The sequence below is a fragment of the Paroedura picta genome, chromosome 4 (assembly GCF_049243985.1).
Source record: "Paroedura picta isolate Pp20150507F chromosome 4, Ppicta_v3.0, whole genome shotgun sequence".
Lineage (NCBI taxonomy): Eukaryota > Metazoa > Chordata > Lepidosauria > Squamata > Gekkonidae > Paroedura > Paroedura picta.
In genome coordinates, this window is record NC_135372.1 from 101,051,844 (window position 1) to 101,078,998 (window position 27,155).

At 45.7% G+C, this 27,155-nt stretch overlaps 1 protein-coding gene and 1 long non-coding RNA gene across 3 annotated transcripts; one reads left to right on the forward strand and one right to left on the reverse strand.

Annotated features, from left to right (window-relative positions):
• Positions 1 to 3,692: 3,692 nt before the first annotated feature.
• LOC143836023 (uncharacterized) lies at positions 3,693 to 5,165 on the forward strand. The gene is made up of 3 exons (XR_013230459.1): positions 3,693 to 3,908; positions 4,710 to 4,790; positions 4,934 to 5,165. It is a non-coding gene; the product is annotated as an uncharacterized LOC143836023 (long non-coding RNA).
• A 1,276-nt stretch (positions 5,166 to 6,441) lies between these two features.
• NUAK2 (NUAK family kinase 2) lies at positions 6,442 to 23,812 on the reverse strand. 2 transcript variants are annotated; one of them, XM_077334718.1, is made up of 7 exons: positions 23,585 to 23,812; positions 16,744 to 16,864; positions 14,995 to 15,146; positions 12,526 to 12,591; positions 10,088 to 10,207; positions 9,527 to 9,659; positions 6,442 to 9,223 (listed from the first exon to the last, which is right to left on the reverse strand). In XM_077334718.1, exons 1-7 carry the CDS (start codon positions 23,753 to 23,755, stop codon positions 8,082 to 8,084), a joined length of 1,905 nt encoding a protein of 634 aa, XP_077190833.1. In that variant the 5' UTR covers positions 23,756 to 23,812; the 3' UTR covers positions 6,442 to 8,081. The 2 variants fall into 2 exon arrangements, with proteins under 2 accessions (XP_077190833.1, XP_077190832.1); XM_077334717.1 differs by having other exon boundaries at positions 23,552 to 23,811.
• Positions 23,813 to 27,155: the final 3,343 nt, after the last annotated feature.

Consider the following 27,155-nt stretch of genomic DNA (forward strand, 5'->3'; position numbering starts at 1 on the left):
CTCAGACTGGCATTTGTAGTTATTACCTGGGGAGGCTGGATAAACAGCAGGCCTTTTTCAGAGGTTGCTCTAATTAAACACCTGTATACCATAGAGTTATTACTGTTATTTTCACAGTTCTCCATCATCTAAAAATCCCTCCCCCTCACTAAGAGTTGTCAGGGTAAAGGTAAGCATGCGCTCCTGTTTGAGTGCCATCCTGAACAACCTCACTGCCTTCGTACGTATCCCTGGCAATAATGACTGACCAAGGTGTAATGCCTTGTGTTAATGTGTGCCTAGTAGGCAAACTTAGGTGTTGTCTTGAAACGTTATGAATCGGAAATACTTGGGGACTACACACAGGGCAGGATACACCTTTAAGAGCCTTTGAATCCTAGGAACCATCTCCATGGTGCCTATCTAACAAGTGCTGCATTGTCTGTTGTACCGGTGACACCCTTCCCATACACTGGATAATGGAGATGACACAAATTATGTGAGGCAAGTGAAAATATTTTTTATAGCTATGTGCTGAGAGGACAAAACCAGTGATCTGTAGTGAAAGCTTCTGTGCTTCATAGACTGTAATGCAAAGGTGGTTTGCCATTTGACAGCCTCTGTGTATCAACCCTGGACAATTCTGTGTGGTCTCCCATCCAAATACCAACCAGGGACAAACCAGCTTAGTTTCTGAGATCTTACAAGACCAGCCTAGCCTGGGCCCTCCTGGGTACAGCCTGTAGCGGGGGTAGTCAACCTGTGGTCCTCCAGATGTTCATGGATAGAGGCTCATGGGAATTGTAGTCCATGAACATCTGGAGGACCACAGGTTGACTACCCCTGCCCTATAGTATTTGAATTTAGCTTGGTAAGCAAAAGGGTGCTCTCTCTTACAGCTGCCTACCTGACGTCCTTGCAACTAATAGGCCCCCCAAATGGATAAGCCTTTGATTTAGAATCTCTGTTCATGAGAACGGGTTAGCCTAGCATATCCAGGTCAGGGTTCCCCATGGCCTCAAGTTGTTCAGCAATGGCAACCAGAAACATTAGAAGGTTTCTAAAAACACTCCAGTGGCTAAATATGCTGATTTCTTTAGCATTAATGAATCTAGCCACAGAATTAAACTAAAAATTTAGCCTTCATTAAATTTAAACCTCCATTAACAGCCTCAGGAATTGTTATGTCTGAGGTCTGGTAGAGACTTTGTGTCAGATATCATTTCAGATCGCTCTCCTTCCTCACCACTGAAGCACAGAGGCAAGGAAGCAGCTACCAACTCCCTCTTCCCTATCAGCATCAGAAACCTTGGGATAGCCCACCCATCTTCAACAAGCTGCAGACCCTCTTCAGCCCCTAGGAGCCAGGGTGGCCTGAGGGATCCTTTCCTCTATACCGTTACTATCTGGAGGGAGAGCCCAGGTGCAGGCTGCCCCTGCACAAGATTATACTCTTGGCTGCCTGGCTTTAAGATGCCCTCATGCCACTCCCAGCGTGGTGTAGTGGTTAAACAGCAGCAGTCCCTAATCTGGAGAACTACATTTGATCCCCCAATCCTTACGCCTCCACATGCAGCCAGGTGGGTGACCATGCCTAGTCCCAGTTCTCTTAGCAATTCTATTAGAGCTCTCTCAGCTCCACCAACCTGGAAGAGAAAAGGAAAAGGTGTCCTCCTCCCCCCCCCCCCAGCCTTCCTGATATTTGGGGCTGCAATAGGAATTGAAGGATCACCTCCTCCTATTCCTCAAAGCTCCCTGGTCTAAAACTTGGGGCTTTGAATGGTGGGTGGCAACTATGCTGCAAGGCTAGGTGGAGGAAGGAAAAACAGGGGATGCTGGGAAGTAATTACAGTGACCTCTGCCTACTGAGCAAAAGGGCCATGAAATACAGCCAGTAGGTAAAGGTCATGAGCAGTATATATTATATTAAACATGAAATAGAATATTGCCTCCTTCAGTGTTGGCTGGTGTGATTGTTGTGCTGTATGAGAACAACTTCTTCAATTGTTTAGAACCAGAACCTTGAAATTGTGTTCAAAAATAACACCAGTGTGTATCTTTCAGCTACAGGAGTTAAATGTTCTCTTTATCTACAGCTTTTTGTAATAATATGTCTGAATAGTTACCACAGAGTGCATTACAGTAATCTAAGCTGGATGTAATTTCTGTGGCCAAATCTGACTTCAACACACTTACAACTGACATACCAGCTAATGCTGGCAAAAGACACTGCGTGGCACAGAAGAAACCTGAACCTCCCACCATAGTCTTGAATTGAGGAACACCCCCTATCTATGAATTTGCTGTTTCGGAGGGGCGGTGCAAATCACTCCAGAACAAGCTGACTCATTATCCCATTATTATCTTTACCATCGTAACAGCATAATCATTGTACTTCAGTTTATCAGCCCTTGGTTTAGCTTCTCCAACACCTCCCTGAAGGCTTCCAGGGAGAAATAAAAGTGGGTATCATCAGTTTTTGTTACTTGAGATCCTTGGACAATCACTTCCAGTGGTTTCATATGATGAGGAATGGCACAGAACTATGTACAATGCCACAGCATTGTACCACAAGGTTGGACACTAGCTGGCCCAGCAATACGAGCCAAGAAAGAGCAGAGCCATCAATTAATCCTGAAGGTTGATGGAATAAATCTATCAAAAGGCTCAAGAGTATCCCTGGAAACATTCTTCCCTTGTCATTCTCTGACTATGGTCATTAGACAGCCAACTGCTGGCTACCCTACCATCTGGATGGTCTGCTTGGCATTGACCAGAGCATTGGCCTTTCCTTCGTGGTTCCTGCCTGTGAAATGGGCTCCTTGAACCTTTGAGGAATATCTTTGAATGCGGTCAGTGGTCAGCTTTTGCATAGTTGCTGCATGCGTTATCGAAAGCCTGCTGTAGTGCACCCTCATGATAGAATGTTACAAACTCATTTCATGCAATTCTCTTAAAGCTACATTTCCCCAACACAAACTAATTGGGAATAAGCGGAGAGTGCTCGCTTGATTCCAATTTGCTGTCCGAAGCCCTTTTACCTACAGCCATCCCCCCCAAGGTCATTTCAGTGCGAGCAATACAATGTGCATGCTGGCGGAAAACCCCCAGAGTGCGGCTCACGCCGTTTTGCACTCCTTCCATCAGTAGATGACAGCTGCCAAGCTACAAAACTTGGCTGCAGGAACACCCTCCTCCCCCTTCTCCCACATGCCCCATTAAAAACTAGAGACTATGGAGACTTTGCCCTTGTTAATCAGCTTGTCTTCAAAAATGGCTTTAAAACATCCCGAGTTTCTTAATGGAGCTGAAATCATGTGAGGAATTCTCCGCAGGGGGGCAAATTGCACACGGCCCTTGTTAATTTCATCTGAAGGGAGGGGGGAGAGAATTCCAGGCATTCAGCCCTTTCATGTCACTCTGTTTAACAGCTAGCGGTGGGGTAAGAGGATGGGAGCTGAGCTTTTTTGTTGTTAACCCAAGTGGAAATGAAGGGAAGTGTTAACAGTGCTTTATAGGCTAATAAAACATACTGGAGCGCAATAACCAGATTTGCAGTATAAAGGGGTAGAGATGGGGGTGGGGGGAGTTTGCTTCTTCATAGCTTTTAAGTAGCCCTATCCTGGCACATTCTGTATCTAGTTCAAGAGAAAATCCATAATACTTTCCTGCCCCCCAGAGATCCAGACTGCATAGTCAGCGCTGGCTCCTGGAATTGTGTGCTATTTTGACTAAAATATGTTTCTGGCAGATTTAAATGGATAGTTGCTTATGAAATCATCAACTAGGTTACATTCCAGTTATTTGTCTTGACTGTAGATCAGCCACATACCCAAGCGTTTCCTGAAGTATGTTGGGCTTGAGTCCCTGCTGCATGCACTGATCCCACGGTCTCTTATGGCTAGAATGAATGGTTTCCTGAACAAAAGGTAGTAGGAAAAGGGCCACTGAAGGGCATAGAACTGGGTAAGGGTAAATAATTCAAAAGAGTAACCGAAGAGTGAATTTATTCTTGGGAGTATGCAACATTTCTATTTCACCCTGTGGCCCTGAATAATATGGCACCACCACAGAATCAGCAGCTCTTACAATGATGTTGGCCTTTGCATGCATATATCTAAAAATAGGTGGTTTTGAAGAACTGGTTCTTATATGCCACTTTTTCTCTACCCAAAGGCATCTCAAAGCGGCTTACAATTGCCTTCCCTTTCCTCTCCCCACAACAGACACCATGTGAGGTGGGTGAGGCTGAGAGAGCCCTGATATTACTGCTCAGTCAGAACAGATTTATCAGTGCTGTGGTGAGCCCAAGGCCATCCAGCTGGCTGCATGTGGGGAAGCAGGGAATCAAACCCAGCTTGCCAGCTTAGAAGTCCACACTCCCAACCACTACACCAAGCTGGTGAATTTAGCTTCCTGCATTTAATCAGATCCTGAGCCTGGGTCATCCTCCCAGGGGCAAGTAATTCAGAGGCTGTGCTCATCTGGAACTATAATTTAAAGAGGAAGAAACACGGAAGGTAAAGTAGGATTTGAGACTGAAAGTAGTTTTATTTAGGATTTGTAATTCCTAGAAAGTGACTTCATTTTAGGAGCCCCAGCCCTGCCTTATTTCCTTTTGCAATTATTTCTGACGTTGGAAATTTTGGTCCAAAAGTACTGCCTAATTTGAAGCAAAGATGGAAAGAACAGGGTTACTATCCAAATAGTTGCTGCTTTTCCATTTGCAGAACACTGGCTACCTTCAGCTCGCACCCTTACACCTAGAAAGCTCAGGCATGGTCCAGAATTTAAACTCTGTAATAAGCCAGGTAAGAATGCACATTCCCCCAACCCAAAGACTGTGTGCATGTCAATAAACAAACAGTGAACCTGCTTTTTGCTAGCTTCAGCAACCATGCTGGTTGTTTGACTCCTTACTGTTGACTATGTGTTCTCTGCTGCCTTCATCCAGGACGAGCCAACTCCACGTACAACTTGGTTTACCTGTTTCAGACCTTTGCCTCTGGATGGAAAGTTCCAGCACCTGCCGCACATCCACCCAGGCCAGAAGAGACCTTGTACTAGTCTAACAGTTGGATCTATGTGATGGAATTCAATGGCACGTTGCTTTGGGAGGCAATCTTGGCCAAAAAACCCAAAGCATAGCTAGAAAAAGAAATAAATACTGCAGCTGGGACAACAAATCTTGATATGAAAGTCACCTACAGTCAATTTTAAGAACTAGTACTGAAAACCAGCCAAAGAAAAATAAAGTACAGAACAGCTAAATTGTTATGTACTTAGGTTTTAACAAAACAGGGATCACAATAGGCTAGCTTTTGCAAACCTCTGGGAACTCTATTTTGGCAGCTACTAGACTAGCACGATCCCTTTCGCCACTTCAAGGTACATAGCATTCCCCAACAGCAATTAGCCTTCCCCCCAGGCTCTGGTCATGTTACACTGTATCATGATGTACCACGAAGAGGTGCTCCATAGGCTGTGCCCATCAAGCTCCAGAGTGAAGTTGATACCTATAATTTCCTCCTCAACCTTTGAGTCTGAATTCCCAAAAGGTGCAAGGGGCATAAATATATAATATGTGTAGTTGTTAGACAGCCACCTTTCCCTTTTATAAAAGGTGAATGCCTTAGGTTTCTGTGCATAAGGCATCTGGGCTCAGCCAAAGCTGATTCGGTATTACCATCAAGGCCATGAAAATCTCTACTACAGTCCTGTTTTAACCATGGCACTTTCGGAGACTGAAATGGATTGTACCAATTCAGAAATTCAAGTTTGTTACACCTTGTAAGGCAAGTTCAGACAAAGGAGAAGAAAAGTGGACTACAAGTTGGCTATTAACAGCCTTCCCTGGGTCAAAGCAAAATAAAAGTGTGGCCAGTTGTTGAACTAGGGATAGGACTTACACCAGAAATCATTATCAAGTTTGTGTCTGAGGTGCTGCATTTGGCTAAAAGAAACTAACATTTAAATCCTAAGCCCATTGCAACAGCCCTTGATCAAGCAATCATCTCACAGTATAGTCAATTGCAAGGCACTATTTCGAGCAAGAAATCCCATCTTGATTGACATTATAACATAATCCAGTCTACATTTCAGATAGAGTGTGAATCTTTTGCTATCTTTTCTGAGGTATGCATGGAGGAAGAGGGTCTGATATTTTAATAATTGATCAATCCTATGGAACCAGGCCAATAGTAGTCAATGCAGTGGTGCAAGTTGTAGGCAAGGAATTCTGTTTTACTAATTCCCTGGATCACCATAATCTAGCCATTTGTGAATCCAGTTGTCAAGAAATGTGAAAAGACAAAGGCCAGAGAAATCTCTAACCTCGTAGGTAGCTCTAACTAGTGAAGCAGCATTAATGTTAACCGACAATTCAATACCACCTCATTGCTTTCATCTTTCTATGGGATTGTTGTATCAGTTTGAGAGCACAAAACTGCACAGAAAAGAATATTAAGGTATCACATTTTCTTTTAATTTAAGTTAATTTCTCTAGATGGGGAGAAACATAACAGAACTTGGAAGGACAACTGGATAAGACATAAGAGAGTGCATTGGGCATTCAGAATCCAAAGCATAAGATTGCAGTTTTCAGATCACTTCCCTTTCCAAAGAGAAACTGTTTTCCTTTTATAAATTGCTCACATGCCTGGGAAAAGGCAGTGTTTTAATACTTTAAAAATCCATGGCAAGGTAACAGATATCCAGTCAAAACAGAATCCAGATTTTTTTTTTAAAGAATCATATATTGGCAGGATTAAATGTCCAGCTCTTTGAAGTCTTATTGTTTCACAGCCATCCCCACTCCCCTAGCTTAATAATGGGTATTCATTTGGCACCTTCCTATACTCCTTCACAAGCTCAATGCCCAGGCCCTGGTTAACAAGGCCCATGCCAAAACAATCCATCTCTAGAAATGTTTGCATGCTGTGATTCAGTAACCTTGGGCCAACAGTCCAAAGTTACTGTAGGCCAGCTGAACTGTTATTACCCCCTTCTGAGAGAGGCAGAAAGCAGAAATGCATAAGGAGAGGTAGTCTTCTGGTCACCTTGGTCAATTTGCAAAGCTAAAGCTGAAAGTATACAACCATTCAAAGCTAAGTTATTCCAGTCTTGCAAACAATAACCTAAGTAGAGGTGAGCAAAGGGAAAAGGTTATCAACTCCTGCCATGTCTCTCTTCTGTCCAATACCCCAAAGGTGACATGAGGTGGGTGTTAAGCTTTCATTTAACTGCCATGGCTCACCTAAAGAATACTTGGAGGTGTTTTTTTGGGGTGGGGAAGCACGCCCATCGGCAAGCTGTTGCCTAATTCTTCTTGGATGGGGAAGGAAATACCAGTTCAGTTAAACTCCTTTAAGTCTGTACTGCAGATTTTCTAACAAGCCAGAAAATCAACTCCTCAATCCAAGGCCTGTGCCTTTCTTCTTACCTTGCTGTGTCATGATCCCAATTCAGAAGCATTTCTACCATCATTGTGCAATGTAAGGAGCACAGTGCAAACAAAAAAAATAACCACTCCAGTTGCTAGGATTTGAAGTTGTCAGGGACTGTTTGGAGATATGAAGTTGTTCCAGAGAGTAACAGGGCTACACCAATTTTCTCTAACCCATTTCCCCCCCTGTTGTGCTGGGACTATTTTTTTTTTACATGAGCATCACCCCATTGCCCTGCAGTTAACAGGTATCTCCCCACTGCAGCCCACTGCACCAGCATCCCTAATTTCTTACATTTACTAACTTTTTTCATCAACATACCTTTTTTCCTCTCCAAACATACACATATACCCTGTTGTACCATTTCACAAACTACCCTTTAAAAAACACACACACACATACAAGTGTCTTCTCCATACATTCTACGAAAAGTCAAAGTTCTGCAGCAAATAAATAATTCCAGGCAGTTGCACTTAGAGCCCTGCCAGAGAGCAAAGAAAGGCTGTCAAAGCTCTCTTGTCTACCTCAAAGGGAAGTGCAAATTGTTTGGACAGTGCTGCACCCTTCCAGCAGAATCCAAGCTGCTCAATGTCTCTGCAGATGTACGCATTGTTGGGCAGCAAAAGTTTCAAGGGGGCCTTGTGGGCAAGGGGTCCCTCAGCTCAGTTTCATGCTAATCGCTACAGCCCGCTTGTAGACTTCAGTGACATTTTCACAGTCCGCCAGAGAGAAGCAGCTATCGGCAAGGGGGCTTTGGCAACGAGTCACTGTCCAGCGGCGGAGCCGGCGCCCTGCGTCCCCCGCTGCCTCCTCCAGCTGCAGGAGGTCGTCCACAGACACAGAGCCACGCATGGACGCCCCACTGCTGCTCCCCAGCATTCGATCAGGCAAATCAAGCTGGTCGAAGGACTCTGTGGAAAGGATGCTGTCCTCACTTACGGCACTGGATGGATGGAGACGGGAGGCCAGCGACAGCTTGGGCAGCGCAACTTCTGCAAACAAAGAGAAAACCTTGATGGGCACGCCGTCTGATTCCGTGCTGCTGGAGGAATACTTGCCATTGTGCTTCAAGATGCCTTTCCGCCGGGCAGGATGGCCACTGGGGCTCTGCGCAGGCGAGGGGTTGCCAACGGAGACACTAGTATCAAGGTCTAAGTTCTCAGAGTCCAATACAGTGCCAGATTCACTACGCTCTGGGGATGAGTAATACCCAGACTCTCTCTTCTGGGGCTTCTTCAGAATTCCTTTCTTGGGCATGGAAGGGGTGGCTACAACATACTCTGCCTTGCAGGCCAAATCCCTTGATGACAAGACACAAGCTAAGTCAACAGCAGGTCCAGCACTGTCCTCCTTCCGTGTGTCCACAGGAGTTGCCAGTGGCAATGCAGGTGGAACCTGGGACTTTTCACAGGAATTTCTTTTCTTCAAGATGCCTTTGGGTCTCTTCAGGATGGACTTAGAAGGGTTCTCAGGAGCAGGGCCTGTTTCGTGTAGAACGTGAGCAACATCGTTCTCCTTCTTGGACTTCTTAAGTGAGCGCTGCCGCTCAAGAGTGACACCAGGGATGTGTTGTTTGAAGAAGCAGCGTACCTTGGAGCCATTTTCAAAGAGGGGCCTTGAAGAACGCCGCAGCCACTCTGCCACTGTGGCCAGTGGAGATTCATTGTCACGCAAGGACTCCTGCTCTCCAACTGGCACCTTGTAACCCCAGTTCACCCACCAGTGGCTGGCAATATCTTCAATGGTGGCTCGACGCTCTGGGTTTACCATCAACATCCATCGGATCAGGCCACAGGCATCTAGAGAACAAAAAAAACAAAAGCTGACAGATGCAGGGGCAGTGGTCATGTTCTAATAGTCTACTTGTTCTCGGTGCCATTTAGCCAAATAGTCAGCTATGGGAAAACTATGAGCTCACATTTCTTATTTCAGTGGATGTCCAGACCTTAGTGGGAATGCATGTTCAAAAGCCACCATGGTCCCTTTCAAATGCTAAATATGGGAATGGGAATCAACATGCCCTTAAAACGCTGCATGATATATCATGTGCTCCATGTCCCTTGTAAAACAGCACACAGATTGCTATTCCTATGCTACCTTACCTGATAGCTTGGTGGGTTCTCTGTAGTCCCCACTTGTGATTTGCTTCACCAAGGTCTTATAATCTTGGCCATCGAAAGGCATCATCCCATGAATCAAGATATAGAGAAGCACACCAAGGGACCAGCTGTCAACCTAGAAGCACAGAAGAGAATTTGCTTAGGCAGTGCAATGGTGACCTAGCTAGAGGGATGCTTTCCACGTGCTCAGTCTTTTATTTTAAACATTTCTATACCTGCCTTTCTCTTGAGCATCTCAGGACACGACAGTAACAGTACATAACTAATTTAGTAAATAAACATTATTGCATGATATAAAAACATCTAAAGGCCATCTAAAACCCACTCTTTGCCAGGAGTGGCACTGGCCACCAGAAAGTCAAAATCAGACAGCCCTCAGCTGTCCTTGATTAAGAAACACGTGACTGGCTAGCAGTTAGTATTCAGTAGCAAGAGTCCGATGTCAGCTATAGTCTCACCATAGCTTGACCACAAGTAGCACATCTGGATGCGCTCTGCATTCTTCAGCATGCAACTGTTTGTTCTTGTAAGCAATGATCTCACCTCAGGTCCTTTATAAGGCCTCCCATTGACTATCTCGGGGGATGCATAAAGAGGGCTGCCGCAGAAGGTCTGGAGGAACCGATCTTGCTGGAATACATTAGACAGGCCAAAGTCTGCAATCTACAAAAAAGTTTTTAAAGTATCTGTGAGATTAGTGTTCTTGCTGGGGGGGGGGGGGGGGAGAGGATAAATCAAGTGTTTTAAGAATGCATTAGAGGCCTGTTTTCTAACCCCAAGCCCAATGTTGCAAAAGCTGCAAGCTTTCAGCTGGTCACCCAGATTCTGGCACTAGAATAAGGCATACAGTCACTGTGAGGCCTCAAGAACATGTGGGCTGTCATGTAGTTTGAATCCAGAGCTACCATCTGGTGAATGCTGTGTTTTCCATAAGACCATGTTTCCAGAGGTACACAGAAAGGAAATATGAGTACAACCACTCAGTAGGCATCAGTACTAAAGCATTTGAGATAACCTCCCCTCAATACATACACACATACTTTGGCTCTGTGTCTCTAACAAGTATGCATCAGGCTGAATTAGAACAGGAAAAGCTTCCCTCAGTGGAGATACAGTGGTGCAAAATCTGCCTGTCCGGTACCCAACTCACTATACAGCAGCCTGCCAGAGGAAAGAAAGCAACCCACTGAAAGCGGAACTGCTTTGTCAAGCACAGATGAGCTCCAGGGCCTACTAGGCTGCTTGTATGGCAGCCAAAGTCATTTGCTGATACCACAGTTTTCATACCTTGTTTACCCAGCTCCTAGCCAATCAGATGAGCCAGAAGGTACAGAACATACTTTCAGGCTCACAGTTGCGGAACAGCCTATTGTGCAGGCAACAGGGACTATGGCAGGCTTTGCTGATGATTAACTGCAGGACGCTGCCATTATGTTAGGGCACCTCTGGCAGAAGAACAGACCACGGTGGATACAGCAGAACTAGGGGTGTGGCTATGTGTGTGTCCTGAATTCAATCTTCTCCACACTTTTTTGTGTGTGAAGTTTTGTGTCTTTGGAACAAGCTTTCTGGATCTCAGCAGCATGCTACTATTCAGGGACCCTGCCTCCCGACTGGGTCCTCCCCCACATCCTGAAAAACTCTGTCTCTCTCACCTCTTCTATTAAGGCTGGGTCTCATAACCTACAGCTGGCATAGGGCAGAAGAAGCAGATTACAAGGTTGGAGAAGGAAAGCTGTTTCCTGTCCGTATCGTAAGATCAACAAGTGTAACATACACTTCAAAGCCAGACACTGCAAGATGAAGCATTCTTTTCTCTACAGAATCTCCTCCTGGGGTGTGTGTGCAGAATGACTTTTAGACAAAGGTGCTTCATTCCGTTACCAGACAAACTCATTGTTCCATCACTTGGTGCCCATAAAAGTGCCCACAAAATGCAAATGGCTATTTCTCAGTGGGACAAGTCAACTCCAGGTGTGGCAATCTCTTGCAACCTGGAGTCTAGTCTGCTGGATTATCCTCTGCATTTTAACTGACCAGTTACAGAATGGAAAGTTGAACCCCTAAAGCAAAGGCTGATGCTTCAGGGACTTTAGTTTCCTCTTGGGTTAGAGTTGAAGAGGGGAGAGATGAGCTTTGCAGCTGGTTCTTAGCTCTAAGAGGACAGATAATGTGGTTATCCAAACCCTAGACAGGATAGCCACCCAGTTTGAAACCAGAAGCCTTTAAGTGGTAGGTTGGAAGAAGCTATAACTAGCCCATGGGTTACCAGAATTCTGGCTTATCTTAACTGATAAGCACAGAAATCTAGAGATTAATTCAAATAGTGACGGATGGCAAACTACACGAGGGGAGGAATTTGTGGTTTTTATAAGACAGAATCTCCAGTCTGTGTCAGAAGAAATTCTGCAAACAGTGATGATTTATCTGAATGGCCATTTTTTCTATATAAAGATCAAGGGAAGCAGCGAGTGCAACATGGCTCAACAGGGACCAAACAAGACAACAGCAAACCCTCCACCTCCCCATATTGTTACTGCGATCAACTCCACGGGGAACAAGGAAGAACCAACTGCTGGCATGGTAAAGCTTAACAGCCAGAAGTGAGCATGGGGAACCAGAAACCATAACGCAGGAATGCTTTCGTTTGCTGGTCTTTCCCCTCCCTTGTTTTTCAAGGTTTGATTAGAACTGCAGATAATGTTATCTTTTTTTCTTTCTTTTTTTTAAACTTGTGGGATAGGTAGATGTGGAAGTTTCAGGGACTTTAGTTTCTTCCACATCTACCTATCCCACAAATTATCTATTAAACTATAATGTTCCTGGTTGCTTATAAAAATTGATTTTAAGGAAAAGCTCAATACAATTTCAGCCCCACAGTCATCAGCATGCCCAGTAGCCTGAGTGGGGGGGAGGGGCAGGGAGACAGATTTGTACGTTTTAGCAGCTCACATGACAGTATCTTGGATAGCACTACTCACCTTGATGTTGCCATTAGAGTCCAGAAGGATATTTTCTAGCTTTAGATCTCTGTGAACAATTCCATTCTGTGGAGAGAGAGTAAAGGAAGAAAGCTGAGCTTGTTTTCTTTCAAAAAGGGACATTACCCCAGAAAGCTGTCCCTACTAATCCTGCTCATCTAACATACATATGCTCATAACATGTGCACAGAAGAGTTTGAGTTTATCCTCAACACAAACACAGAAAGCCAAAGAGCTAGAAGCAGTGACCCAGTGAAGGAGAAAAGAACAATGTATGCCCACTTATCACACAAGGCAGAGTTCCAGGAAAGAGCTCCTGGGAATTTCCAACCTAAAGACTGATTAGACTTTCAGGCACTTCTGCCTTTACCCCAATCTAGTGCTGATCCACCCAGTCACAGAGGCTCTCAGAATAATGGAGGTTTCCATACAAAACCTGCAAGCCCCTTGACATCCACTTGGGCTAGCAGGCAGTTTCTGTTGCTATTATGTTTTCACAGGGTTGCCTGTGGAATCTCTCTAGATTTACTCTGTACTCAGAATAGTTTTTTGGGTTTAAGGGTTCTCATATCTCCGGGTTCTCATATCTGCTTTGTTGTCCATCCAGTGGTTACAACCATCGCATAACAGTGCACACAGTTCATCTAATTTTCATGACTGTACAACCAGATAAGACTAAAACAAATCACGGAAATCCACCTCGCTTGCTGCTAGGGTGGGAAGTTTCTAGGCCTCATATTTACAAAGAAGAGTCCTTACATACATGGGAATTTTCTGGCAACACAACTGTGACAAATACAACATGATCACAATTTCTTATCTACCCTTCAATTTCCCACCTATTTCTATCCTGCTGTCCTCCAAATTCCTTACTAATGAGGGGAAAGTCCAAAATCTGTGTTTCTACCTCCTCCCTCCAATTCAGCAACAAAAGAAGTATAATATGCAGTTTTAGAGTTTAGGATTGTTTGCCTCTAAGTTGGAGTGGTTTACCACACCAAAATTCCCCTTGCCTGCTAAAGGCCTGAGCTAAGGAACATCAAGTGAGGTTGAAAGAGAATGGGCTAAAGCAGGTGCTTTCCAAGTTGTAGTGAAAGATTCCTGGAATGCCAATGACAAAGCCAAGTGCAAAGAGCAAGAAAGGAAAAAGGTAAAAATGAGGTCCAAAACAAAGGCCAGCCTTTTTGGAGTTAAGGAAAGGTTAATACAGACTGTGCTCTCATTCAACAAAGAGCAGTTTCTTGGTCACCAGGGGAGGGGAAAGTGATCCTGCAGACAGACAAAGACATGGCTTCACATTTGCCTTACAGCAGTGGTCCCCAACCTGCGGGCCGCGGCCCGGCGCCGGGCCGCAAAGGCCATGGCGCCGGGCCGCGGCTCCCTCTCCCCGCCCCCCCCCCCGCAGTAAAAAAACTTCCCAGGCCGCAAGCTTGCGGCCCGGGAAGCTACTTACTGCGGGAAGGCGGGGAGAGGGAATCAGGGCCAGGCCGCGCCCGCGGGTGCGGCCCGATCCACGGGTGCGGCCCGCGGGCGTGGCCGGGCGCGGCTCGCGGGCGCGGCCCGATTCGCGGTTCCGGCCCGCGGGCGCGGCCGGGCGCGGCTCGTGGGCGTGGCCCGCGCGGTCCCTGCGGGCGCGGCCCGATGCCCTGCCGGTCCCCAGCCTAATAAAGGTTGGGGACCACTGCCTTACAGCATCAGTCTACTGGTCCACCTAGCCCAATGCTGTCAGCTCCAACTGTCGGCAGCAGAGCCGCTGAGACCTTTTTAAGTATAGAACCGTCGACTCCTCAATGTGGACTCAGAACAAAAAAGGAAATCACAAGGCACAATGATACAGTAGTCTTCTCTATGTTTATAAGTGAAAAGGTTATAACATAAAGTCTAAATGGTCAAACATAAAGAGTCAACCAAAACGGGATCCTAGGTTAAGTGACCCGCTTTCTGTTTTATCTTCATCAGTGGTTGCTCTTCCAATATACTGTCATAGTAGTAGTTGTAGTATCACATTGGCAAAATGCTCATAATCATCTGTATCGCTGAGACCTTTTTAGCAGGAGAAATCAAACCTGGGCCTTACTGGATGCAAAACTACTGAGCTGCAGCTGTTGACTTGAACTACACACTCACACTAAAGACTCTCTCATTTTAAGGCCACTTTGTATTTTCAGCTTATGGAGATTCTCCCAAGACAGAATTGAAGTTGAGCAGGTTTACCAATGTAGGAAACCATTGTGACTCATAGCATTCAAGACATCCTGGGCAATTTATTTCATACCAAAGAAAGAAGCTAAAAACTGGGCATGGAGCACTTTTTTTTTTTTAAGAAAGAAAACAAAAGCAAGCACTTCTTCCAGGCCTCTAGGTATTCTTCAATATGGTGTGCGTGTGTGCGTGGGCGGGGGGAGATGAACTTATTCTAGAAAAGCCTTTCTTTCGTCCATGGCATCTAGACCAGCAAATTCCACTCACCTTGTGACAGTAGTAGACTGCAGACACAACCTGCCTGAAGAAGTGCCGAGCTTCTTGTTCAGTAAGTCTCTGGCGCTCGCTGATGTAGTCATAGAGGTCTCCCTTGCTGGCATATTCCATCACAATGACAATCTTGCTGCTGTTCTCAAACACTGCATGGATAGAGAAGTCGGGAGGGATTACAATAGTCATGGTATTGTATGGTACAATAGGATGGTATGCCTGGGTTGCCGCCTCCTATGGGTTACCTCCTATGCCAGCCTGCAGTTCCACTGGGCCAGGCTTTGCAACTGGGGAGGAGGCCCTACAGGATCTGTTCTATTAACAACAGCAGCTCGTGTGCTCTTTGTGCAAGGGAAATACCTCTTATGTTGTATTAATTTGGCTTAGCTCTTGGTTGACTGTAACAAGCCACTGTGATAAATAGCCACAATCGGCAAAGCACAATCTCATATACAACAGATCCACGGTCTTACTGTTTCAGAGAAGGCAGGAACACACTATATGGAAAAGAACTACAGAAGTTGGACGCAGAGCCTCCCAGTTTATCTCTGACCAAGTTGATTGTTTAGGCTTAGACCGGGGACTTGAACCATGGCTTGTTGTTCTTTTGCCCTTTCATTGTTTAATACATGATACACTGGTTATTTTTGGATTACACTAACAGCCATAATCGGAATGACTCAGCCTGTATAAATATTCCCGTTCACCAAGTGCCAGCCCTTCTGTTACACTTCACAGTTCAACACCTTGTATCTTTCACCTCTGTGAGCCTTTACAATAAGACAAGCATTTCTGGTGCACAACCATGAAGCTTTAGTTCCCGGAGGAAGGCAGTTAACACCTTTTGCTTGCTCTTTACAGGGCCGTCAGTAAGGCTTTGCAGGCAACTTTATTAGCAAAGTAGAACTAGCTATTTTTAAGAGCCTGTGTTACTTTACTTCCTCTACTGCCTTAGCTGTTTTGTACCAGGAGGGAAACAAATGCCAACTAATGGCTGGTTGGTGGATTTCAGCACTTTAGACCTGCTGTTGCTGAACCATCTAGTTGCACCTCAGGCAAAAGGCACAGAGGGGGCCAAGCTGCTGGTGAATGCAGGCACATATCCATCTGTGGGAGAGGTTTTAAAAGCATTTGAAATTTACTGCACTGTCCAAATCCAGATCAGACATGCAGCCACCCCCAGGAGCTCTGGCCCCTCCCCAATACCTTTTCAGGTGTATAAACAGCTGTTTCTATACCTGAAAAGGTATGCCGGGGGGGAGAACCACAAGAGTTCTTGGTTCACTGCACACTCAATCAGGATTGGGACCTCGCAGCAATTTGCCCATCATCACTTGTACTCTGGCCCTGAAAATCTGTACCCTAATGTTTCACCATATTTCCATTTTGAGTGAAGGGCAGCATTCACTTGAGACTCAAGAGTGGGAAAGAATCAAAACTACCACTACCATCACCGCCACTCAGTGAAAATGCTTTTGCTCTTTCCTATTCTGCAATTAGCCCCCTAATTTAAATAATTAGGAGGCTGCTGTCTATACCCCATCAAGAGCCCTCTCCAGTGAGATGGCAAAGGCTGGGGCTCAGATCAATGGCAGGCAGACAACCCTAATGGAGGGAATGGGTGGTAGCCTGAAGATCATTGTTAGGAAGTTACATTGCACAATTGTGATTTTATTTGCACCCTGGGAACCAGCTGTCAGTCAAGAGGAAGGAGACAAATGCTCACATACATGACAAGTCCATTACCTTCATGGACAGCGATGATATGGGGGTGATTGAGGGATGACATGATTTCAATCTCTCTCCTAATATGGACAAGATCCTGCTCATCCTTTATTTTGTCTTTCCGGATAGACTTGATAGCAACCTGAAATGGAGAATTTGAAAGAGGTTGTCACTCACAACAAAGCAGTTATGAATACTATAACTAGAGGAAAGAAACTAAAACTAATCAACATTTAAGGCAATAGACTGAGCCCCATTTCTAAGGAATCGCCCAAGACCAACAGAATGCAAGCATTTGGACTCTTAGCTGCCAGTATTAGAATCAGCCTCCAGGCAACGCAAGTGAAAGCCCAGGCCACAAGGAACTCTGAAGGGCAATATGCATCTGGAATTGGTTCAGTGCTTGGAAACTCAGAAGTTTATACCGAATAGAGATGCATAATTGGAAATTCATTACCTGATCTGCTAACTAAAGGAATGTTATTTTGAGCCAGCATAGTTTGAAAGTTAATACTTCACCTCATCCAGACACTCCCACCACCCCCAGTACCTTTATTTGGTCCAAATAAGCATGTGCATTTTATCCCAACAAGTAACCAGTTGAGGAGATAGTCACTTGGATTTGCTATAAAAAAAAAAGACTTGGCACCACAAGGGAAGCCATCAAGTTCCATGTAATGTTCGCTCTTTTGAACAAAGTCTGAGGAGTAAACATGGAACTTCCTTCAAATAGGGCCAGCTGGCTAGAATGCTGGAAATTCAAACTGGTACTGCAAACCTTCCAAAGTTTGTTCAGATTTCTTTATTATGAAAAACTCCTCAACAAGGAAATGAAGGGGAGGAGAGGGGAAAGTGAGAGTGCTGGAGAATAGATGCCACTAATCCTCTTTCAAAAGGATTGGGAAGACAATGCGCTCCTTGGGCTGAATTTACAACGGAATCCAGCACAACCTCGTTTCTTCTATCAGACAAGAATGCGGAACAGTATTAATCCTGTAAAAGGATCCTGGAGGACACACAATACTAAGTCTCCCAGCAACAACAAGGAAAGAGGCCTAGCCTTGCATCCTAAGGCCGTGAAGAGCTGGCGCTCTCCCAGCCTCTCACTATTAATTTACAACTCCCTATTACCAATAACAGACTGGGGGGGAGGGAAGGGGAGGGGAGGGGAGGGTGCCGCTACCAGACCTTCAGCTATATCTGGGGACGGTGCATTTGAACTCATCCTTATTTAATAGGGAAGGCACTTAAGACACTCCAATAATGATGACCACAGTAAAGGATTATAAGGTGAACAATGAAGAAATGTGAACTGGTGAAGATTTTTGATTCCTTGGCTCAATCATCAACCAAAAGAGACTGCAACCAAGAAATTAGAAGGAGGTTGAGACTGGGAGGGCAGCCATGAAAGAGCTAGGAAAGATCCTTAAGTGGTATCAATGGCAACCACAATTAAGATAATTCAAATTACAGTACTCCCTATTACCATGCATGGATGTGAAAGTTGGGCAGTGAAGAAAGCCAACAGGAAGAAAGTTGATTCAGTTGAAATGTGACACTGATTTTACAAATACCAGGAACCTCCAAAAACTTGATGGCATACAGCTGGAATGCTATCTAGGGATTCTCTCTCATTCAATAGAACGCATCATTGCAACAGCCTAAATTACAATCCTAAACTGCTAATATTAAGGAATTTCATAAGCTCCAATCAGATCAATGCAAGAATTTAGGACTCTCGCTTTCTTATCCCTCTCAAACCATACGATAATGGCACTTATCCTCTAATCACATGATAGTACAGAAGTGATACCAGGCTTGAAGTAAACGTTTCTAGGAAGCCAGATGATATAGGAAAGTTGTAGCTATTTTTCCCCCCATCCATGCTGGCCTCTGTACCTATGGTGGCAGGAGGACATTGCCTCAGACTTCTGTTCCCTTGACATAATTATTATGTCACCATTGTTTCTTTCCCATTTGTGGTTTGTTACTTTATTTTTTGTTTTGCACAGTTCTGCTATGTCACAAGTTGCATCTTCAGAGATAAGCTGATAAGTGGAGCAAAAGAAGACACACATCATCATGAATCACTCCCAGTACAAGGCTAAAAGCAAGCTTTCCTGCTCCAGAGGTATGCATGTGTCAATCATTCAAGAGATGCTGAGAGAGATGCGACCAGAAGCCTGGAGCTCTGTTTCCACAGAGGGCCTGTTTTAATTAGTCCAGAGTTGTTACGTCAGTCAGGTCACAAACCAGTGCTTTACTTTGCCGTTTGCAAGTCCAGAGCACCATTATATTAAAGGTTATATTTAGAAGATGTAGCACACCTACCAAAGAGGGTGAAGAAGAAACCAAATAAAGGGAAAGTGGGGGGGGGGAAGGCTCCCAATATCAGAGGCACAAGAAGAGCTCAAATACTTTCATTTGGTGACCCTTCTACTATATGAGTTAATCTTTAACCCTTTCTGTGTCCGTGCTTTACCATCTGGGGTATGCCCAAATGTGGGGCAATGAAAACCCATTTGGGGGGGAGGGTTTTTTAAAAGGCCAAGTTGTCTCCTGCCAACTTATTAAAAGTCCTCATCCCTTCCACCCTCCCCCTCCAAAACCCATATTATGAATTGCATAATTCTACTGTCCTTCAAAACTATGGTAGAAGTTGCCTGTCTATGTCATTCTTAAAAAGCCGGGTGCAGACAAAGAACTTAATGCACGCACAAAATGTGTGTGTGTATCAGTATAAACAGAACACACCCCTTTCTTTAGCATGGAAACGACAAAAAAGAAAAGTGAAGAAAACACTAAAACCCCCTCTATTTGGCATTGGGGAATCTGCCTGAAGACAAAACAATCTTTAATATTTTGATGTTTAAGAAGCCTGGGCCCATTGTCTCCCAAATGCTACCCTGCCTTCACCCTCCAATGCCTTCTCGCCTATTGGTGAATTCCTGCTACAACTCCCTGCCAAAAAAGTTACATATTTGTACAGACACATACATACATGGCTCCAAGGACAGTATACATTTTGGAAGTGTGCAAGGTAAGCAAGTATGGGTTGAACCTAGTATGTGATAGGAAGCACACTGAACGCTGAATATACTTTTAGTAATGTGGGAAGAGCTCAGATCATGGAGGCAGCATTAGAGCTTTTCTCTGACCCTCCCTGCACTCCACAAACAAGAGAGTCCTTTATGGAGAGAAGTTTTACTTTAGGTTGTTTGTGTTGGTTTTCTTGTTTTGTTTTGGTGTTTTTGAAGACTTCTGTCACACAAGAGATTGGGGAAATTGCCCATTAAGTCACCCAGGCAGATTCTTTGAAGAGCAATCAGACTGGGCATCACCTAGCAATTTTTACAACTTCTGGTAGCAGATTGTGGATGGATATTACACATCATCAGTCAGCTCGACTCAACTGTTCCAATAAGGCTTTAAAGCACATCCCAAATCCAGTTTTAATTATGGCTCCAGAGAGGAAAAGATATCCAGCAGGTAATAAAACTTTCCAGGTGCTCCAAACTAGTTCCAGATTCTGATTACTGCCCCATTCCTAGCAAGTTATGGATTATGCAGGCTTGTCAAAGAGCTCGGCGTTCTCTCGTTTCCAGAGATCAAAAGAGATTTTCCATTTTTAAGCATCTCTAGGAACACAACCCCTCTCTGATCTGAATGCACAGCCCAGGCCCTGGCGTAGATGTATCACATTTTGCCAGTGAAGAATATGGAAACTCTCATGCTTCCTGTTTGACTTGGATGGGAGCCAAGAACTAAAAGCTATCCCCCCAACATACAAACACACTCTAGTCTAGTTTATAGGCAGATGCAGCAGGCTGGGGAACCAATTTAGAGCCATCACTTCACCCAGCCTGCAGTTGGTCAGTTTATGAAAAGATTAGTCCTAACCTTTGCACCAACAAACCAGAGTCAATAAACATCATTTTGTAAAGCTAGCAATCAACTTGAACAGCAATAAAGGACACTTCCAACTGGAGAAAGGTGCAAATAGGGAACACTGTCCCATTCAGTCCCAGGACCTCTTTGCATGACTATTGTTCATTTTAATATGTCCTACAGCTGAACTGATAATACAAGATTCCTTTCCTTTAATCAGCAACATCATTGAGCAAGGCTTGTTTTGATTCATTTGAAGTTTTCACTAACTTGAGATCTAAAGGAAAGCAATTGGGGAAGAAAACAGCCAAGATGCAGCTAAGTGGAAAACTTCCTAGAAGTCAGTGCAGTGGTACAATTTCTGTTCACCAGAGTCACATAATAAGCACCCTTTGCATAGAAGCACCAGCTAGGACAAACACTTTGCTCTCTAGGACACTGAAAATAGAAGGGACAGAATGAACTTCTTTGCCAGCAAGAAAACGAAGTTGTAGCTTAAACTTTAAAAACCAACTAGCATGCTCCCATTAACCAGAAATATAACACTGGACCTCTCAGGAACTTTAAACCAAGCAGCGTCTTATCATTTCATCAATAACCGGAATAATAAAATGCTGCAGAGAAAGGCAAAGCCTATTTGCAATTTTCTGCAAGGAAGTCAAGTCAACATGCAGATCCTTTTGTACAAGGAAGCTACTGCCACATCAGTCAGCATGCCGAGAAACTGTAATCCATCACCCACATCGACACTGCTCATCACGGGCAATGATCACCAAGCTAATTGCTACAAGATCACTTATCCATTTTGCCAAGCCAGTTCATGGACCCCATCCCCTGCAACAGATTCTAGCAAGAGACTACAGCCAGGCACTGAGCGAACTACCAGCAAGCTTTCTGTATATCAATAGCAACTTCAGAGGAATCTTCCTAGGACCCCATCCTCTGACAGTATCAGGACAAATTTAACTGTGTCTATACTGGCACCAACTGGATTTCAGATGGGAAAGGCCAGAGAACTGTGGGCCCCTCTTGGATTCTGCAAGGACCTCTCCCGCACCACCCCCTTTCACCGCTGCCAATAGGAGATGACTTCCCACACTGCAAGGGCAGCCAGCCACAAAGCCAACCAGCAGCACGGTCAGGCCATTCACGTTCGATCAATGGCAACAGTGGGAGGCAGGCAGCTAAAGCAGCAGAGGCTTGGCTAGCTCTAGAAGGGGGGAGGGGAAAGCAAGCCTTTGCTAAAGGGGCCGGGCACTGCAGCCTCCCAGCCCGTCTGCTCCCACTACAACAAGGAGAAAGAAAAAGCCACCTTCCCCCAAGGAGATGCCCCTGAGGGCAGCCTGGCCAAACAGCTCACCAGTCTGTTGCTTGAGCTCTTAAGAAACCAGACTGCTGGCCAACAATCCCATCACTCTCCCTGCTCAAGGAGCATGAGTCATCAGGAAGAAGGGAAGTTTGGCCAAGCTACACTTACCTGCAGAGGTCTGCCTTGCAGCCAGCTAACTCTAGTTTAGTCAATCAGATTCGAGTCAATGTGGCCTCATGCTCTCCACCATTTGCACCCACTATTAAAATGCTCAGGTTTGTTTAAACTCATGGGGGGGGGGAAGAAATCCAAAATTATCCACAATGCCAGAGAATTCTTTCAAAATACCATTTTAATAGCTGCAGCAATAAAAAGGGCTGGCACTGTGTCATGCCTAAAATCCACCATTCACACCAAGACACTGGGTATAGATTTTTATACAATCTGAACAACACACCAAAATTAAGTCATTATCTAATTACCAACTCCATACAAAGTTAGATAAATATTTATCCAATCAACGCACCGCCTGCTTACCTCCTTAGCATTGTCTAATTTTAAGCACCTGATTTGGGGGAGGGGGAGGGTCTTCCCTGTCCAGGCCAACTTCCAGGGACTTTCCCCCTCCTTTAGGCAAGCTGCCAAGGCACTTTAGGGATATCTTAGTCTGTACAGAGTTCACTCTATTTCCAATGGCAGGATGTCTTACAAGAGAGAAAACCCTCATGCTCACTCCATCACACTGACCTGGCCAAGGAGCTCTTTGCTCCCTAAGCAGGGGCATGGTGATGCCCTTTGGCCCAAGCCCCCTTCCGAGGAGCAGCCTCGCTAGTTCCAGAAAGGGGGGGGAGCGGGCTAGCGTGCCAAGATACTCTTTAGCTACAGCGCTAACCTGGGCAATGAAGCCATGAAGGCATTTTTGGAGGACCCGCATGAATTTTGCCCCGCCCGCGTGCTGCCCGAATAACACGCAGCCACATGTTTCTCTCCCGGTTTGGCAGAGCTCGCCAATCTGTCCCCGCCATCAGCAAAGCCCGCGGGCCGTCCAAGAACGGGCCTTTCGCGATGCGCCCACCGCTCGCGGCTCCCTCTGCCTCCTGCAGCAGCAGCTGCCGCCAGCGCTGCGCTCTTCAGCCCCGGGGAGGAAGGGATGAGGAGCCCGACCTTCGCTACAGGAGACGCAGAGGGGGCGCTCAGAAGTGCCAGACCCCTGCAAGGGACCGGGGCCGCCTCTGGCTCCCACGACCACTCTTTCTCTCTGCAGAGGCTGCAGCGCGGCGGGCAGCGAGCAAACAAAGATGCTGACAGCGGGAAAATTCAAAACGGGCCGGCGCATCCCCCCACGCCCAGGAGGCCCCTGCAACAGACCGAGGGCAGAAATCAACGGCGCTCCGAAGCCCCGCCGAGAGGCAGAGGGGCCGGATGGGCGACCTCCCGGGAGCCCCAGAACAAGCCCCGGGCGCAGCCAGTCGCCTCCTAGATCACCTCGCCCAGCCGGGAAGAGACCGAGGCAAGCGGGCTGGCACGGGGCGACGAGAGCGCAGGAGGCGAAGAGGCGCGCCTGCAGCCTCGGCTCCGGCCAAAGGGAAAGGGGGACCCTCCTCGCCGCCGCCGCCGCCGCCTCCTCCTTACCAGCTTCCCGGACCGCTCCCGCGCCTTCTTCACCTTGCCGTAGGTGCCTTTGCCCAGGGTCTCCAGGAACTCGTAGCGGTGCCGGAGGTTGTGCTTGTGGTGGTGCCGCTTGACCGCCTGCTTCTTCATCAGCGGCTTGGGGGACTTGATGAGCCCCTCCGCCAGCGAGGTCGCCAGAGCCTCGGACGGCCGGCCGCGATCCATGGCCCCCGGGAAGCGCCGAGCGGCTCACGCCGGCCGGCAGCCACGGCGCCAATAAATGCAACAAACCTGCCCGCTCCCGCCCCGCCCCCTAGCACCCATTGGCTGTGGCCGGCCACGTGAACGCCGCTGCATTAACAGAGGGGGAGGGGGGCTCGACAAACTGAGCAGCGGAGGACCCCCGCCAGCCCCACCACCGTAAAGAAGTCCCAGAGCTGAACTCCCGGGGGCGAGATCCGATGGCGTGGCAAAGGCAGGCCCTTTCAGATACGCCTTCGTGTGTCTCCCCGGGAAAGGTAAGGCGCGAGCCAGCGTCGTGCAGGGAGGACTCTGAGGCGCTGAGGTTTCTTGTGGACTCCTTGGAACGAGCCTGACCCAGCCCCGAGGTTGTGCACAAAGGAGACGGCTGCCTGCAATGTCTGTCCTCGTGGACCTCGCCGGGGTGAGCCGGGGACCGAAAGTGTCGTCGCCCCCCCTCCCCCGTCACTTTGCTGGGCCGCCTTGCAGAAGAGAGGGAAGCACCTCTCTTGGACATGTTCCCCCGGAAACACGTTTAGCCGGCTGGTTAATGAGATAGCGAACTAATTCATGAGAAGGGTTCTACCCTGGATTGGGATTGCGCATCCCAGAGCAATGTTCACCTGATCATCCAAAACTCATCTGCATAAAACGAATCAAGACAAGCACGAAAGTAAAAGCTGCTAGGCCTGTGTGTAGAGAAACAAGAGCGGTATAATGTCATTGCGGCGAAACCCCTGGCGCCAGTGGGGAACAATTTGCACTGGTCCCTAAATGCTAGCAAGCAAACAATGCTAGCAAGCCAGATATGGGGAGGGGAGGGGAGGATGACGGCCTTTTGGCTGGTGACTTGGCCACCTTGAGTTGGCACCCTGAGTAAGGGCTCTGCTGAAGATCTTAACAAGTTTCCTGTGAGAGCAAATGATCCTTTGAATCTCAGGTTATTTGGAAACTCCCAAGTCTATTTCTGAAACAAACTGTGGAAGGTCAGGGAAAGCTTATGACAATGTGTTCCTTTTGGAGCAGGAGCATCATGTACTCTGTACCGCAAGCCTCACCCCTCCCTCTGGTCACTCAGTTTGCCATCTCATGCTGAAGAATGGCAGGTGTGTTTTTAAAAAGAACAATAAAGCCATGCAATATTTCTTATTGGGACCAACCCTGATGATGCCAAGCTATGTCCAAGCTTCTGTAGAATTCCTCATCATGAGTCTGGAAGTTAAGAAGCAAAATGGGGGGAGGGGGAAAGGGTGGGATGGGGGTAGGGAACATGCCTCAGGACATAAGGCCTTATTTGGTAAGCATCCAATATGAGATTCTGAGCAGTTATGCAGTCTTAAAATGTGCCGGCTTTCATTGTTTGTTTTAGTGCATCCTCTAGAATTAAGGTCCTGTATTATAAGTTCCCATGGTCCCAATAGCACCTGTTTTTCTGGTGCCTGTCAGGTGTTTTCAAAAGGGTCAGGCTTCTGATTGACCATTGGAGATTGGATGGGCTGTGCAGTTTTTATCAAGCATGGCTTTGGCAGTAGTTGCTGCAACCACTGCACAAGAACCTTCACTGTGTGACTCAAAGTAAGTTGTGGTTGTTTTGTGGATTGCTCCACCTCCTGTGCCTGCATTCCCCAGGCTGTGTCAGAATTGCAAAGGTGCCCATTGTCTCAAAAAGACTGAAAACCTCTGACCAGTATTGCAGATACGAAGGCCACTACATTATCTTTTCAACCTTTGAAAGGATCCATGTTAGGGCTACAGAGACATTTGAACAACTGCTAGTTTTTGGTGTTTCTATTAAATGCTTGATTTAAAACATTATTCTTATTATCTCTATTCTTATTGCCATTTTGGCCAGTGGGCTAAGCAAGGATGCAGTTTCACTTCAGTACTATTTTAAATCTCTAATCAATCAGATGTTAATATACATTATGTAGCTCTCCATGTACAGCAATCATTTTAAGTCTAATGGCTAAGATGGCTTGTCAGAATCAAAGCTAAATGGAGTAATTCAATTAGAAACCCAGTGGAATTTCATCAAAAACTCAAACAGAAATACAGGCAATTTGGTGTGAAGAACAAACTATCAGGAGGTACACTAATACATCTTGATCCTTCTTGGAAATGTCCCATGAATATCAATTAAAAATACTTCCAAAGAAGGCTGAAATCCTGTTTTTGCTTCCTAGGATCCTGCTGAATTTAATGGGACTTTTTGCTAAGTAAACATGCAAAAACATATTATTCACTTTGAAATTACTCCTAGGAAACATAGGACTTAATTCTCCAATTTAACTTAAGATAGCCATCAAAAAGATTTGCTAAAAATGGTTGAACAAATGGTCTGTTTCTATAAAGGATTGGACCAATTAAAAGTTATTTTTCTTCTATCCCGTTCCCCCCACAATGTATATTACAAATCAATCCATTGCATAGTTTCTCGGAATTAAATTTAACCTACTTCAATGAGACATTGCAATAGGATCGTAGCCTTCATATCTGAATTGTCACTCAGGTCTGGATTCTTTTGCTGTGGCTTAATAAAAACCTACTGGAATAAATACAGTTCACCCATTTAATATGAAAAACATGTCGCATGCCTGAACCAAATTTGAAAGACTTTGATGTTCCTTTTAAAATTATCTTTGCTGACATATAAAAGAGCATGTCTTTTTCTCTGTTGCCTTTCCCCCTTTGTATTAATGGTACTGCCAAGCCATAAATCTTTACCCAGAAACACCTGTGTATTGGATAATTGTTATCAGTTTGAATAATGATTATATTTTGTTGTAAAGGAGAGGGTCTGTGTGGGCCACAAAAATAGGTGGAAGATTGCCACATTTCTGTTTCAGATCTCAATAGCAGTCAAAACAAAAGCTTTGGCATGTGAGGTCATCACATTGATTGAAAAAAGAGATAATTCCTGAGTGACTCAGCCAGACCTGGATTTTCCCAGAACTTCAAAGGTGTTGGGACATCAGGAAAGCATGAGGGGAGGAAACTAAGGTATATCGAATCTTGCCTTAAAGTTTCGGTCTAAAAGTAATGCAAGTAGTAATTGAACATCTGAAGATGTTTAATATCCTTTAGAGCAGTGGTTTCTAAACTTTTTCAGCCTGCCGCCCCCTTGACTCCCAGACCACATCCCTAGCCCCCCTCCCATACAAAAACACACCTCTTTCCTGATGCTAGGTCTACTGCAAATTCAAAACACAGTATATTATTTACACTTCTTTTTGGGTTGTTGTTCAGTAGCCATATTTTAGTCTGGAAAAAAACTGATTTCTTTGTAAAAGCTATTTTGGGTCCTCATTGGGGAGAAAGACTAATGGAAAAAGAGACAGAGAAGGAAGCAATGGAAAATCCCATAGCTAGGAGCAAGAAGGAGAAG